A 16,741-nucleotide genomic window follows, 5' to 3' on the forward strand; every position below is an offset into this window, starting at 1 on the left:
GTCCTGAGTCAATTTCCCAGCCAAATGTGCCTTCCCTGCATTTCTTTCCATTGTTACAAAAGCAACAAGTAGCTCAACGATTACAGTAATTCTAGGTGATCTAGAAATTCTTATCTTCCCAAAACAGGCAAGCAAGACGAACAGCCTTCTGTCGACCACTTGACAGAATATTTTGACATTTGATCACAAAAGCCTCTTTCCGTTGCCTTCCCTTCCCTCCCCTTTCTTCCCTCCCCTCCCCTTTCCTTCCCTTTCCTCCTTCGATTCCCTTCCCTTCCCTTCCCTCCCCTTTCCCTAATCTTTCCTAATTTCTCTTTCCTTCCCCTCCTTTCCTTTCCACCTTCCCTTCTTTCTTCCCTTCCCTTCCCTTCCCTTCCCTTCCCTTCCCTTCCCTTCCCTTCCCCTTCCCTTCCCTTCCCTTCCCTTCCCTTCCCTTTCCTTTCCTTCCTTTCTTTTCCTTCCCTTCCCTTTCCTTTCCTTTCTTTTCCTTCCCTTCCCTTTCCTTTCCTTTCCTTCCCTTCCCTTCCCTTTCCTTTCTTTTCCTTCCCTTCCCTTCCCTTCCTTTCCTTTCGTTTCCTTTCCTTTCCTTTCCCTTCCCTTCCCTCCCCTCCTTTCCTTTCTTTTCCTTTCCTTTCTTTTGCTTTCCTTTCCTTTCCTTTCCTTTCCTTTTCCTTTCCTTTCCTTTTCCTTTCCTTTCCTTTCCTTTCCTTCCTTTCCTTTTCCTTTCCTTTCCTTTCCTTTCCTCCTTCGCTTCCCTTTCTTCCCTCCTCTTTTCCCTTCCCTTCCCTTTCTTCCCTGCCCTTTCCCTTCCCTTCCCTTTCTTCCCTACCCTTCCCCTTCCCTTTCCCTTCCCCTCCTTTCCCTTCCCTTTCTTCCCTACCCTTCCCTTTCCCTTCCCCCTCCTTTCCCTTCCCTTTCTTCCCTTCCCTTCATCATCCACGCCTTTGCAGTTCTTCCCCTTTACAGCTTTGAAGAATGGTTTAAAATCTGTTCATATTTATAAACATTTAAGCTGACAGCCCAAGGCACCAGAAAACAATCCAACAACAAATAGCAGTAACAAAACACTAAAAAAACCAGCTGGATGTTTATAGCCTTTTATGAGTGTCATTTTCGGGAAAAAAGCTGGGTCCGTGGTTGATGTTTGCCTGAGAGCACAGAGGAAGCCACGCTCAGTGGCCCAATTAGTGTGATGTGCATAACTTGACATTGGGGAGAGAGCAGCGAAGATGTCATGGGAACTCTCCAACTTGTTAGGGTTACCCAGCAAAAACCTTGAGTTGATTTGTGGCTAAAATAGCCCTTCCAATCAACAAATATCCTTAAGTGTGACATAACCTGCACACACAAGGAATCAATTAATTCTCACCTCTGAGATAGAGATGAAACCCCCAAGAGACCCATAAGACAGTGGCTAAGATTGCTGAGCTTGTCGATCGAAAGGCCGGCAGTTCAGCGGGTTCGAATCCCTAGCGCCCGCGTAATGGAGTGAGCTCCCGTTACCTGTCCCAGCTTCTGCCCAACCTAGCAGTTCGAAAGCAGGTAAAAAATGCCAAGTAGAAAAATAGGGACCACCTTTCGTGGGAAAGGGAACAGCGTTCCATGCGCCTTTGGCGTTGAGTCATGCCGGCCACATGACCACGGAGATGTCTTCGGACAGCGCTGGCTCTTTGGCTTTGAAACCGAGATGAGAGCACTGCCCCCCTAGAGTCGGGAACGACTAGCACATATGTGCAAGGGGAACCTTTACCTTTACCTTTTAGGAACTCACCTCTCCCTTCCTAGTCCTTCTTAAAGACAATGAACGTCCCCATTCTGACAAAGTATATTATAGGCTCATGATGGCAAACCTATGGCACATGTGCCATAGCTGGCATACAGAGCCCTCTTGGTGGGCACCCGACACATCGCCCAGCTCAGCTCTGCTGCACATGCATGCAGGCGCCTCATATCTGTGGCCAGCTGATTTTTGGGATGTTAAAAAATCCGCTGGGGGGCGGGGCACATGCAGGAAATGTGTGTGCATGCAGGAGATACACGGGTATGCACAGGTTCGTGTGCACATGAGCAGGGAGGGTGGGGGGTCATGCACGCATGCATGGAGTCAGGTGCAGGAGCACAAGGGGGCGTGGCGCGCCCCTCCCAGGAGTCTCTACACAGCCCATTTTGGAAGCAAGGTAAGTGCAGGGGCCCGCACAGAGGATCTAAAATTGGCCTCCCGGAAGTCCAGAAACAGGCCTGTTTCCAGCCTCCAGAGGGCCTTCAGAGTCTGGGGGAGGCTGTTTTTGCCCTCCTGGAGGCTCAAGAAAAGCCTCTGGAGCCTGGGGGAGGGCGAAAAAACGGGCCTACCAGAAGTTCCAGAAGTCTGGAAACTGGCCCGTTTCCAGCCTCTGGAGGGCCTCCGGAGACTGGGGGAGGCTGTTTTCGCCCTCCCGGAGGCTCGAGAAAAGCCTCCAGAGACTGGGGAGGATGAAAATGCGCCCCCCCCCGGTGGTGCAGGAGGCCGAGTAGGTAACGCCCAACATGGCCATTCCCACCCAGCAACCGGGCAGAGAACCCCTTGCTAAAATTGGGGGTCATGTGCGCATCCGCGGGTGGGGAGGATCGTTCATCGCATGTACAGGGGGGCGTTGCATTGCATTATGGGTGCCAGAATGCGCTCTTGGCACACAAAGAGAAAAAGGTTAGCCCTCGCTGCTATAGGCAGTCTCAGGGTTAACAACATCTGAATGATGGACAACTTCTATTTTCGAATGGGCTGCCTATTACTAAAAATGGCAGACGGGACTCTCCTTCCTCAAGCCAAGAACCGTCGAAGCTGCACATTCTGAGGACACACAGCCTGTTTCCAGCAGGTTTCAGCATTTCCTGAAAGCATCGTGTGGCTCAAGGAAGGATGACACCATCTGCCATTTTTAGCCTGAGCAGTCCGTTTGTAAGTATGAATTCCGACCAACCTACAAAATTCAAGTTAGAGGCACAGTTAGGAAAGGAACTCATTCCTAATTCAGGGGCTGCCCGTAACCTTTCTTTGCACCTCCTGACAGCCCCTTTATCAAGTTTCAAAGCAGTTCATGATATTGTGATCACAAGATGACACTGGGAAACTGAAGGTGTGGCCGATGGGATTCTGGAAGAGAAAGAAGAAGCCGGAGATCTGGAACTCAAGCCGAGATACCGAGATCTTCTGACATTTACTGAAAGAGCTAAAGGAAGGATTCACAGGAGAGTGAAGCCAGGCGCGCGGTAACTATTATTAGTTTGGACAAATGCCATCCCATAATTTCTCATTTAGCTTCTTTGGAAACTCTTTTCTCAGGGGGTGAGAAAGAATTGGTGCAATCAGCTCCATTCAACGAAGTATTGTCCTCTCACCTTTGAGAGACAGAGTGCAAAATACATCATATGTGACTCTTCTGTCTCACTTGTGATGGTTACAGAGTCTTTGGATTTCTGAGTTCACAGCCTCCCTAAAAAATTCTGCATATTTTCTCTCTCTTAATGTACATAGCACTCTGCTGTTCTGACCTAGGCTTCCTTACAAAATATAGAGCACAATCCTAGTCCCGGCAAACCTCTTTAATTCAAATGGCTGTGAATTATTGTCATTCATAGTCTGAAAGGCTTCTTAAACAGTCTTTCAGGGGAGTGTTTATAAACACCCACCTTATCTCCCTTGGAATGCTGCCAGAGAACTAATTGCCACACGCAGGGCAAGGCCAAACTTAGCACAGAGTCAAACAGAGCTTTCCTAGAGCTTTTACCGACCGTATGAACTAATTGCTTCCTGCAAAAACTCACGTCCCATTCGCTTCTCTTTTATGTCTTATGGGAGGGGCCAATCATCTCTCAAGTCAACCTTGTTTTCGTAATTGTTCCTGTCTTCTGGCAGCTCTGTGCATGTGCATACTGGGAACAGGCTCCCGCTGTTCTTCTGTCTCGCTGATGTCAGACTCTGGAGGCTCTGGAGACAGCAAAGAACTACCAGACGGCCTTGGCCGCCTCTCTGCCTTCGACTCAGAGCCCTCATCTGAGCCTTCTTCCGCAGACCTTCAAGAGTGGCCCACGTTCCTCCCCAACCTCCTCACTGTCCGAATTTGCTGCCAGCTCTGCTGGCCGCTGGCGGGCCACAGCAAGGTGGCACTAAATAATCCATGAGGACATTTCAGAAACTGAAGAGTTCCATCCTCAACATTTCCCCCAACCCAACCCAAATGGGCTATTGAACGCCCAGATAAAGGCAGTTACATAAATGACCCTACACAAAAGGCACCAGGTTTTGACTTTCCTCGTCAGCATTGGTCAACTCTGAACAGAATCCATACCCAACATGGTGTCTGCCAGGACTCACTGTTTAAGTGGGGTCTTGTCTCTACCCCTCAGTGTGACTGTGGTGTTCCTCAACAAAATATCCATCACATTGTGTCTGAATGTCCATCGAGAGCTTACACCGGCCCAATGGCTGATTTTTTCAACATAGACCACCTTGTCCTTGACTGGCTGGCTGGACTGGACATAAACATTTGAACCACTATAAGTCCATGTATTTGCCATACACTAAATAAAATAAATCCCCAACCCTAGTTAGATGATCACATTTGAAAATGACTCATTAAGAGCCCTCATAATTCACTAATTTGGCTTTCGGAGGATTGAAGTGATCTCCTTGGCTGACACAGGAACCCTGGAGGAAGATGGAAGCCCGATTCCAGCTCAGGTGCTTGAGCCGTTGAGGTCTACCTTCCCTTGCATTTAATTCCTCCCTCAACGTGGAAACAACCACTCACAGATCTTACCATCCTACTCAACGACATGACTTTGTAGCGATAACATATCCAGTCCAAACTGAAGACAAGAACTCAAGAAGCTTCTTGGATGAGAAACGAAACATTTTAAAGGAAAAAAACCCAAGAAAGTCCAGTTGCCTTTTGGAAAAAAAAAACGCCTCATCAGACCTGTCACCACTTAAAACCTCTAAATCAGTGTTTCTCAACCTTGGTAGCTTGAAGATGGGTGGACTTCAACTCCCAGAATCCCCCAGCCAGCAGCGCTGGCTGGGGGGGGTTTCTGGGAGTTGAAGTCCACCCATCTTCAAGCTTCCAAGGTTGAGAAACACTGCTCTAAATGAAGCACAAGCAAGTGTAAGGTGGCTGCTGTCACACCTCTGGGACAACCATGACCTGATGATTGAGAACCTCCAGAGATATTTATCCAGTCCATAGTCACAATCCAAACCAGCAAAAATAACCCAACCATCTGAACAGATCGTAAAGTAAACAAGAAATGGCATGTTTACCAACTGATTCTTCCTGTGCAGATGGGAGATTTCACATTTTTAATGCTTCCCATATCAAAAATAACTCCATACATATGGAACACATGACCATCTAAAAACATCTCCCTCAACCCCAGTATTCTCAAGACAAGTCAGTCAATAATTACCAGGCAGATCGTAACTATGGGAGTTACATCTAACCCAATGTTTCTCAGTCTCAGAAACCTGGAGATATGTGGACCTCAACTCCTAGAATTATTGGGAGAAGTGTGGGAAATTGGGGAATTCTGGAAGTTTGAAAACCACACCTCATTGAGTTGCTGAAGTTGAGGAGCACTGGTCTAACATATCTAGAGAGCACTAGGTGGAGAAAGATGGATATAGGAGGAGACTCAATGGTGAAATCTGAACCGGTTTGCTACCGGTTCACTGGCTGTGCATGTGTTGCGTGCCAAGTGCACGCTGAATGCGTGCATGCACATTAAACACACTGTGTGTGCATGCACAGTGTGCACCAAACGCGCGCTGCATGTTTAAAAAGCTACCTGTTCGGTCGAACCGGTAGCTAAAAAAAGCTACGATCCAACGATCAGCTGTGCCGCACAGTTTAGCTTTGCCTCCTAGTGAAGTGTGCGCTGAAGTGTGCACACGTGCATGCGCAATACGTGCCAAAAGGAAGCTTGGGAAGGTAAGTAGAAGAGCGAGGGGGGGATCAGCTGTGCTGCACGATTTAACTTCGCTAGAAAGCAGGAAATCCTGCTTTCTAGCAAAGCTAATCTGCACGGAACAGCTGATCGTTGGATTGTAGCTTTTTTTTACTACTGGTTCACCCAAACCAGTAGTTTTTTTTTCAATACGGGTTTGCCCAAACCAGAGCGAACTGGTAGCATTTCACCCCTGAGGAGACTGATTTAGAGATGCCCGTCCCTACCATAACAATTTGGTGAACAGGACACCCGAAGGAATGCTTTTAAATAACAGAATGAAACTACTTCATGAAAGAAGGTGACACATGTAATTCTGGTAGACATCTAAGATAGCCCTTAAGTCTTTAGCATTGGCTGGCTTACTCACCCGAGCGATCAGTTCTCCAACCATGCCTGTCCACGTTCCGTTAGCCTCAGGAACTCCATACACTCCATCTCCCACCAGGTGAATCTTGTAGTTGAAGTGCAAAATATCCGCAAGCTCCTTGAGCATGTCCACGCAGAAGCCCTCGTAGCGGTCGTTCCCTTCCAGCTCTTGATGGTTGCCCTTGAGCATTAAGTAAGGGTTTTCCTGCATCGAAACTGGGCAGCTGTCATTCTCATCTTAGCCACGGAGTTGCAACAGCACTAGATTCAGCACAAATCGGAAAGCAGGGGCGGGTGATATGAGGGACTCATTGGGAATTTCCGGGAAGGGGGAAACAAATCTCGGGGATAGATTTACACCAGACTTTCATGTTATCTGGGGGGGATGCAGTCAGAGCTAGCTAGATCCAAATGAGCAGATGTTCCCAGGTTTGGCAGACAGACAACGATCTCATTCCATGCAAGTGACAGTCTTGTCAGAAAAGTGGGAGTCTGTGGGCCATAAATGTCACCTGGCATATGGGGGACAATATGGTAGGATGCAATAGGAACTAGGGATAAGGTGCACAGCTACAGCAAGCAGGTGGTACAGTTGCTAGCGGCATTCAATATGGAGAGTAGGATATTTGACTAACGCTCTACAGATGTTTGACAAATGCTCTACCAGCATAGCATTAACGATGAGAAAGGATATCTCCTGTCCAGCAAACGGCCCCGATAGTTTAGCCAGCATGACAGTTGGCAATAAGGGTGGCAACAGAGTAATATTTGAGAACCAGATACTTCTATTCCTTGCATAGTAGCATCGTTGCTACCTTGGCACTTGCGCCTAGTTGAAGAAACTTCATTGGAAATCCAATCATTTCTCCTGGCATAATTCCGACAGGCAATAACTTAACTGATGGAGTTGCCTAGAGTCGTTGTAGACAGCAGTCACATGAATTTCCCAAATAAATGAATAAATGGAAGAATTGAGCCTGATAGATGTGAGACAGAATACAAACTGTTGCTAGGCTTAATTCTCCATGGATGGAAATCCATAAGGATATTTTGGAGAATTTAGAAGCAGTGGACAACTGAAGAGACCAAGAAGAAGTTGGCCATAGTGGGAAATGAGCAAAGCATTTGATGTTATGGAAACATCTCCTTAGATTATCCGAGATCACTCAGATTGTATAATCCTTACTAAACAAGATGTCCTAGACAAATGGAAGATGACTTCTCCATCTTTATCACTAAATTTGATTTAGTCCAAATCATATGGGAGAAGAATGGAAAAGTGGGATGTAGATGGATCCCGTTTCAAGTTTCATTCTTGCTCGTGCTGAATGCATCAAAAATAGATTTCTGCCCAACAAAGCAATGAAAAATTAAGTAACTTCTGCAAATTAGCAATGGGATTGTATGTTCCTTCAAGAGTTTCATAAATAGTCCTATGCATTAAATGAACACTTTCCTCCAAACTGGTGTTCTCCAGAGATGCTAGGATTAGAAGTTTCAGTGCTACCAGTTAGTATTCTGGTTCTTGCAATCCTAACAGGTCTACGAGGCCACCAAGTTGGAGAAAAGCTGGCACAGAGGACAATAAGAGGCCACGTCTCAATTGCCTGAGAAGAAAAGGGGTCCTTCCTTCTGACCCTCCATGCTTACCAGGATGGTGGTGACAAGAAGCGTGGTGTTGAAGAGGGTCTCTGACACGTTGGTTGAGAAGATCTGGTTATCCATCGAAAGGCCTTTTGTAACATGCCAATGACCGATCTACAAAGAGGGAGAGAAGAATAGTGACTTATCAGAGTAGGCCTGCGGTGGCGCAGTGGTTAGAAGGCAGTACTGCAGGCTACTTCTGCTGATCACCGGCTGCCAGCAGTTTGGCAGGTCGAATCTCACCAGGCTCAAGGTTGACTCAGCCTTCCATCCTTCCGAGGTGGGTAAAATGCGGGCAAGATGCTGACTCTGTAAACCACTTAGAGAGGGCTGTACAGCACTATGAAGTCTAAGTGCTAGTCAGTGGTGGGATTCAGCCAGTTTGCATCTATTCGGGAGAACCGGTTGTTAACTTTCTAAGCAATTCAGAGAACCAGTTGTTGGAAGAAATCTTTTGGTTTTTTCCACTTTACAGGGCTAATCCTGTAAGGAATTACAACATTCTGGTGTTGTTTCTAGCCTAATCTTTATTGCCCTGCTTACAGAAACTGCCTCTCTGGTTAACCCTTATTACATTGTAACAGCTAAGGTGAAGCACCTATCAACGTTAGTGACATGAGTTGGCCACACCCACACGGTCACATGACCACCGAGCCACGCCTACCCAGCTGGTCATTGGGGCAGAGATCCAATTGTTAAATTATTTGAATCCCACCACTGGTGCTATTGCTATATGGCCAGTCTGGCTGACAATGCAGCCAATTCTGCAAAACGCAGCGGTCAATGCTTCGTTGGCTTTACAATATATCCCACCAGCATTATGTTGGAGAACTCAGCTATAAGCAGGCCTTATTAAGGTTTGTCATAACCTCATTAAAAAAACAAACAAAGTTGTGGAGATTTTTCCAAGTGTTCCACCATACAGAAACCTTTTTGCTTAGAATGACAGTTGGAAGGGACATTGGGTGTCTTCTAGTCCAACCCCTAGACCATTCAGACAAATGGTTATCTCTTCTTAAAAACTTCCAGTGTTGGAGCATTCACAACTTCTGGAGCCCAGTTGTTCCACTGATGAATTGTTCTCACTGTCAGGAAATTTCTCCTTAGTTCTAAGTTGCTTCTCTCCTTGATGAGTTTCCACCCGTTGCTTCTTGTTCTGCCCTCAGGTGCTTTGGAGAATAGCCTGACTCCCTCTTCTTTGTGGCACCTCCTTAGACACTGCTATCATGTCACCTTTGGTCCTTCTTTTCATTAAACTAATCATACCCAATTCCTGCAACTGTTCTTCATATGTTTTAGCCTCCAATCACCTTTGTTGCTCTTTCTAGAGTTTCAACATCTTTGTTTCAATGGAAGCATTGAGATCAATGTAGGGAGCACTGTTCCTGCAACATTGCCCTCTGGAACATCTTGCCCCCGATGTGAGGTTGGCCCCAACCCTCCTATCTTTTCATAAGGGCCTAAAGTGCTGGCTCTGCCAGTTGGTTTGGGGCCCCAGTGAAGGAACAGCACAACAGAAGTGGTTGATTGAGTAACAACAGAACTCACCTCTCCCCATTCTGCCCCAGCTCTCCCTATGGCATGTGTGCCACAGGTGGCACGCATAGCCATATTGGTGGGCACATGAGCTCAGCTCTGGCATGTGTGTGCACCAGACAGCTGATTTTTGGGCCTTCTGGGCCTACCGGAAGTAGGGAAACAGGCTGTTTCCTGCCTCCAGAGGGCCTCAGGGTGGTGATGGTGGGGAAGGCCCATTTTTTGCTCACCCCAGCCTCCAGAGCCTTTCTAGGAGCCTGGGGAGGGCAAAAACGGCCTTTCCCACCCCTCTGGTGAAACCGGAAGTCGGCAAATGGGCCGTTTCGGGCCTCCAGAGGGCCTCCGGGTGGGGGGTAGGGAAGGCTGTTTTCACCCTCCCCAGGCTCCTAAAAAGGCTCTGGAGCCTGGGGAGAGAGAAAAACAGGCCTACCAGGCCCACCGTGCCATCACGTGCCAGGAGGGGGGGAGTAAGGGGGTCGCGTGTGCATGTGCAGGGGTGGGGTGCATAGAATTATGGGTGTGGGCATGTATGGGTGTGGCCAATACATTTTATACATAAAACAAATAAACATACCTTAGCAAAGACTAGGTTTTCAGTTCCTCAACTGCTGAGGTGTACTTTAGTAAGATACTTTGATATAAAAGCACATTCTCCACGGTTCTGTTTGGTTACTAATGACTGTAGCCTCCTTTCCTCTGTAATTGCTTCCAAGAGATTAATTAACCCTTTATTAATGATATCACTCAAGCTAATCAACCCCAAGTTTGCCAATAGCCAGTCTAAGTCGTTCCATCTAGGTTTCTGTTTTATTCTCCTTCTAACTAATTTACACTCTCCCTTGGCAATGGAACGGAGCCATAATAAATCCTTTCTGACACACTGTTTTCGTGTGTTGTCGTTTCTTTCAACCCACAAGATCGAGGAGTCCTGAGTTTCCAATCCTACCAATTTGGTAGTACAGTGGTCTAAAGCACCCTGTTATTAAGACCAGCTGCCTGCAATTACTGTAGGTTCGAATCTCGCCAGGCGCCAGGTTGACTCAGCCTTCCATCCTTTCTAAGGTAGGTAAATTGAGGGCCCAGTTGTGGGGGCAATAAGCTGACTTTGTATAAATATACAAAAGTATGAAGGCTATTGCTTAGTGCATTGTAAGCCGCCCTGAGTCTCCGGAGAAGGGCGGCATATAAATCAAATTAAAAAAAAAAAATTTCAGAGACCCAGTTTTAAGACTGACCTCACTGCTTTATGGGTGACCCAGATGGACCCGCTAAGATGCAACAGATAGGGGACAAGACGTTAGATCAGGGGTGTCAAACTCGATTTCATTGAGGGCTGCATCAGGGTTGTGTTTGACCTCGGGGGGAGGGAGGATGGACATGGCCAGGGTGAGCGTGGCCAGCTTGACGTCACTCATGTCGGGGGCACCTGGGGTGGCCCGAGCGCTCTGTTTTCACTGGCAGAGGCACCGGGGGCCAGTCCTTCATTGTTTCCAGAGAGACCCCGTGGGCCAGATCTAAACACCCCGTAGGCCAGATCCGGCCCATGGTTCTTGAGTTGGACACCCCTGCATTAGATCATTTTGCAAAGACATCCTTAGAACCCTAACCCTAACCCTTTAAATTCCTGGGAGTCCATCTCAGCAAAGACCTCACCTGGGAAAACAACACAATCCAGGTGGTCAGGAAGGCCCAACAGAGACTCCGTTTCCTTAGGGTCTTGTGTAAAAAGAGGATGGAACAACAACTGATAACCTCCTTTTATAGGTCCACAATAGAATAGAAGTTTTTCACCCTCCCCAGGCTCCACAGCCTTTCTAGGAGTCTGGGGAGGGCAAAAACAGCCTTCCCCACTCCCCCAGGCCAGAAACAGCCTGTTTCCCAACTTCTGATAGGCCCAGAAGGTCTGAAAATCAGCTGGCCAGCGTGCACATGCACACCGGAGCTGAGCTCGCTTGCCCACCCATATGGCTCTTCGTGCCACCTGTGGTACGCGTTCCATAGATTCGCCATCACGGACCTCTAGGATGACAATGAAAAGAGCATGGCACTCGACGAACCAAATGACATTCGCTTTCCTTGTCTGGTGCAAACGTCTCAACAAAACTGCTCTTTAACAACTTGAAATCCCACTTCGGCTAATGCAATAATCAGTTTAAGTGGATTTTTGAACTCGATTAACTGAACAAGTAATGAGGATATTAAGAACATGGTCTGGTGCGATTAAATTAGTGTTACCTACGTCGGAACTAAGTTTTTGGATAACCGAAGAAATTTCTCTCTAACTGAGCTCTAGAGCCAGGGGTGGGTTCTAAATTTTTTTACTCCCAGTTCTGTGGGCGTGGCTTATTTTGTGGGCGTGGCTTGGTGGGTGGGGTAATGTGACTGGGTGGGCCTGGTCAACTTTTTTTTTTAACTTTTAAAAGCATTTTTTCTACAACCTTAAGAGGTTGCAGAAAAAAATGCTTTTAAAAGCCTCTGACGATCAGGCGACTCAGCTGGGATCGCCAGAGGCTTTTAAAGGCATTTTTTTTCTACAATCTCTTCGGCCAAAGAGGTTGTAGAAAAAAAGCCAAGTCAACGAGGAAGCCAAATTCACTTAACAACTGGGTTACTAACTGATCAACCGCGGGGATTCACTTAATAACTGCCGCCAGAAAGATCGTAAAATGGGGCAAAACTGTCTTAGCAAATGTCTCACCGAGCAATAGAAATTTGGAGCTCAATTGTGGCCATAAGTTGAGAACCTCCTGTATTGGCTTCCTGACTTAAAATTTGTACGTTGAGTTTTCTGCTCTTTTTCCCTGCTGTTTGATCAGCATTCATTCTCCTCTCCTCCACCCCCAGTGTTTAGCTCTGTTATTAATACATTTTTTTCTGAAAAATATCTTGGACGCTATTTATATTGGAAGTCAGTGTGCAAGAAATTATGTAAAATGAATATTTCCATGCATGCCTGTCTCAGCGCTTGGAGAGAGGGAAAGAACACCAATTAAGTGGGATTTATAAAAAAGGCACGATCTTATAGTATTTGTTTTAGTAGCTACACCGAGGTGCTCAACTGTGGTGACTTTAAGACTTGTGCAATGCTGGCTGGGGAATTCTGGGAATTGAAGTCTACAGGTCTTAAAGTCGCCACGATTGGACACCCCGACCTAGACAATAATACTAAGAGACAATGTCTACACAGTCTACACAATCTTACTAAGAGACATCCTACAATGTCTTCTCCAGAGGTGGGCTTCAAAAATTTTAACAAGGGGTTCTCTGCCCGGTTGCTGGTTGGGCATGGCCACGGTGGGCGTGGCTTATTCGGCCTCCTGCACCATGGTGGGTGGGGGGCATTTTCGCCCTCCCCAGGCTCTGAAAGCTTTCCTTGAGCCTCCAGGAGGGCGAAAACGGCTCCCCCTGGGCTCCGGAGGCCAGAAACGGGTCCGTTTTCAGACTTCCGGTAGGCTCGTTTTTTGTCCTCCCCAGGCTCCGGAAGCTTTTCTCAAGCCTCCGGGAGGGTGAAAACAGCCTCCCCAGGTTCTGGAGGCATTCTGGAGGCCAGAAACGGGCCCGTTTCCAGCCTTCTCGGAAGTTTGAGAAGTAGGCCTATTTTTCACTCTCCCCGAGCCTCTGTGCGCGCCCTGCACTTACCTGCACCCAAAACAGGCCGCATGGGGACTTCTGGGAGGGGCGGGAACGGCGGGGGAGTGGGATTTCGGGTTCTCCAAACTGCACAGAATCTTAGCTACAGGTTCTCCTGAACCCCTGCGAACCCCCAGGGGGGTTCTGCATGGTAGATCAACGTTAAGAGGCGAAAGCTTGCAGTTGCCTCTTCATAGATTAAGACTCCTAACTACAATATAATATTCCTCGCCGTGGCAAGACTGCCCCTTGGTATTTCAAGAGCATTTATTTCTGGCCCCGGCCCCTCTTTCCCCAGCCGTTTAGAAACAGATTAGCTTTAATTCTGACAGCCCTCTAAGTCCATAATTTGTACTTTCCCTGCTGGCATGCCCAAATTAATTGACTATCGTGGCGGCCTCCTCCGACAACCGACCCTTGGTCGTACAATGGTAGGCTAAATACATCTGTGCCTCAAGGTTATCCCATAACGGTCTGGGCTGACTCTGGCTTGGAGCTCTCTCTCTCGATGGCATGGTAATATTCCTAATAGATCTCCCTCCCCGCCTTCTGCTGCTGAAGGTGAAGGCGTCCAAGATCATTAAAGGATAGAATTTTTTTCTCCCTCTCCCTCTCTGTCCCTCCTTCTCGCTCCTTCTCTCTCTCTCTGGCTCTCTCCTTCCCTCTCTTTCTCTCTCCTTCTCCTCCCGCTCTCTCCACTCTCTTTCTCCCCCATCTCTCTTCCTGAATCTCCTGTGAAGATATCCAAGAACATTACAGTGTATAACTTTTCTCTCCCTCCCTCTCTTTCTCTCCCTCTTTCCCTCTCTCCCCCTCCTTCTATCTCTTTCCTCCTCACCTTCCATCTCTTTCTCCCTCTCTTCCCCCCTCTCCCTCTTCCCCTCTCTCTCCTCCCCTTCCATCTCTTTCCCTCTCTGTCTCTCCCTCTTTCCCTCTCTCTTTCTTTCTCTCTCCTCCTCCCCTTCCATCTCTTTCTCTCTCTCTCCCTCTTTCCCTCTCTCCCTCTTTCTTTCTCTCTCCTCCTCCCCTTCCATTTCTTTTTCTCTCTCTCTCCCTCTTCCCCTCCTTCTATCTCTCTCCTCCTCCCCTTCCATCTCTCTTCCTCTCTCCCTCTTTCCCTCTTTCTCTCTTTCCTCCTCCCCTTCCATCTCTCTCTCCCTTTCCTTCTTTCTCTCTCTCCTCCTCCCCTTCCATCTCTCTCTCCCTCTTCCCCTCTCTCTCCTCCCCTTCCATCTCTTTCCCTCTCTGTCTCTCCCTCTTTCCCTCTCTCTTTCTTTCTCTCTCCTCCTCCCCTTCCATCTCTTTCTCTCTCTCTCCCTCTTTCCCTCTCTCCCTCTTTCTTTCTCTCTCCTCCTCCCCTTCCATTTCTTTTTCTCTCTCTCTCCCTCTTCCCCTCCTTCTATCTCTCTCCTCCTCCCCTTCCATCTCTCTTCCTCTCTCCCTCTTTCCCTCTTTCTCTCTTTCCTCCTCCCCTTCCATCTCTCTCTCCCTCTTTCCCTCTCTCTCCCTCCTTCTATCTCTCTCCTCCTCCCCTTCCATCTCTTTCTTCCTCTCTCTCCCTCTTTCCCTCTTTCTCTCTCTCCTTCTTCCCTTCCATCTCTCTCTTCTCTTTCCCTCTTTCTCTCTCACTCTCTCTCCTCCTCCCCTTCCATCTCTCTTTCCCTCTCTCTCACCCTCTCTCTCACCCTCTCTCGTCTTCTCTCTCTCTCTCCCCCCTCTCCTTCTCTGTCCCTTCCTGATGGTGAAGAATTATGCTCACTGCCCACATCACTCTCCCCCCCCGGGAAATGTCTAAATCAAATAAAAATGAGAGAGGCAAAAATCGTATGTCCAGAAAAGGAAGAGTACCATCTGGTCCACCTGGAACCACAGCACAGGGTAAAACTGTTAACCTCCTTCTGGTTTAGTCTGCCTCCCCTGCCAGGAATGTGTGTTTTGATCCAAAGGGAAATAATAACTGTGCGGTTACAATGATGTGCACGAAAAGAATTAGATGTTCCTTTCCCCAGTTCTGTGGAGTTACGTCAAGGATCTCCAACCTTGGCAACTTTAAAACTTGTGGACTTCAACTCCCATGAATTCATGATGGCTGCAAGATCCCAATGTCATGTGATTCCTTCTGACCGGCAAAGTCAATGAGAAAACTTGATTAATTTAACAACTGCATTAATAAATTAAAACCAGCAGTGATTCACTTAACAACTGTGGCAAGAAAGGTCGTAAAATGGGGGCAAAACTCACTTAATCAACTGTCTTGCTTAGCAACTGATGTTTCAGGCTCAGCTGTGGTTGTAAGTCGAGGATTACCTGTACAGAAGGGAAGGCAGTTGTGAAGCCAGCCAAATCAGTTACCAACAACATTCCCCTCCTGGTGGAAGGACTTCATCTATCTGGCTTCTTTAGGCACGGAGATGCTAAGCTAGAAAATCCCCATGTAAACTGATTCTTCTTCAATTTCCAAAAAGAGATCCTAATTTATATCATCATCATCATCATCATCATCATCATCATCATCATCATCATCATCATCATCATCATCCTAAATTGCATGAACAGAGGGATACAATCAAGATCAAAGGAGGTACTAACACCACTCTATAAAGCCTTAGTAAGACCACACCTAGAGTCCTGCATCCAGTTTTGGTCACTACAATGTAAAAAAGATGTTGAGACTCTAGAAAGAGTGCAGAGAAGAGCAACCAGGATGATTAGGGGACTGGAGGCTAAAACATACGATGAACGGTTGCAGGAACTGGGCCTGGCTAGTCTAGGGAAGAGAAGGACCAGGGGAGACAGGATAGCAGTCTTCCAATATTTGAGGGGCTGCCACAGAGAGGAGGGGGTCAAGCTATTCTCCAAAGCACCCAAAGGCCAGACAAGGAATAATGGATGGAAACTGAACAAGGAGAGATTCAACCTGGAAATAAGGAGAAATTTTCTGACAGTGAGAACAATCAACCCATGGAACAGAAGTTGCCTTCGGAAGTTTTGGGAGCTTCATCACTGGAGGCTTTCAAGAAGAGATTGGACTGCCATTTGTCAGAAATGGTGTAGGGTCTCCTACGGGGGCAAGGGGTTGGACTAGATGACCTACAAGATCCCTTCCAACTCTGTTAATCTGAACACTCATCTACACTTATTTCTCCACGATTCGGCAAGGTCTTTTCATCCTGCTTCGGTCCTCTGAAGGTAACTGCCAGCCGGAGAACCTTCCGATCACGAGAGCAAGATTCCAGCTTTGGATCTCCTCTGAGTAAACAGATCTGAAGAGGCCTGCCCTTATGAAGTTCACGCTCACATTTTTCTTCTACCCCCAAAGAAGCTTCCGGACTCTTTCAAGCGAGGCCTAAAAAGGCCAGATGTATTTTCCAACGATCGGGAAATTTGTCAACGGAGCCAAGTACAATTGATCCCAAAGGAATATGACCCCCGGCTGCATATTCTGTGTTCTCCAGAGATCAAAACATGACTTTCCATTCCTTTAAAGCTGTAAGCAGCCCTGAATCCGACCGCCTTGAATGGAGTCAATGTGACTTGAAATAAAAATAAGCTCATTTCGTGCTCCTGGCTATGTTTTGTCAAG

General features: G+C 47.4%; 1 protein-coding gene across 1 annotated transcript in view; it reads right to left on the bottom strand.

The window, feature by feature from the left end:
- GRIK4 (glutamate ionotropic receptor kainate type subunit 4) overlaps window positions 1-16,741 on the bottom strand; it is a 284,535-nt gene that overhangs the window by 60,551 nt on the left and 207,243 nt on the right. Inside the window, exons 10-11 of the mRNA XM_070952502.1 lie at window positions 7,999-8,106; window positions 6,350-6,553 (exon numbers count right to left, since the gene is read on the bottom strand). Of these exons, the coding sequence (XP_070808603.1) occupies window positions 6,350-6,553; window positions 7,999-8,106 (312 nt within the window). The remainder of the gene's footprint in view (window positions 1-6,349; window positions 6,554-7,998; window positions 8,107-16,741) is intronic.

The sequence above is a fragment of the Pituophis catenifer genome, unplaced genomic scaffold (genome assembly GCF_029215685.1).
Source record: "Pituophis catenifer annectens isolate HBS135680 unplaced genomic scaffold, rPitCat1.0.hap2 SCAF_12, whole genome shotgun sequence".
Classification (NCBI taxonomy): domain Eukaryota; kingdom Metazoa; phylum Chordata; class Lepidosauria; order Squamata; family Colubridae; genus Pituophis; species Pituophis catenifer.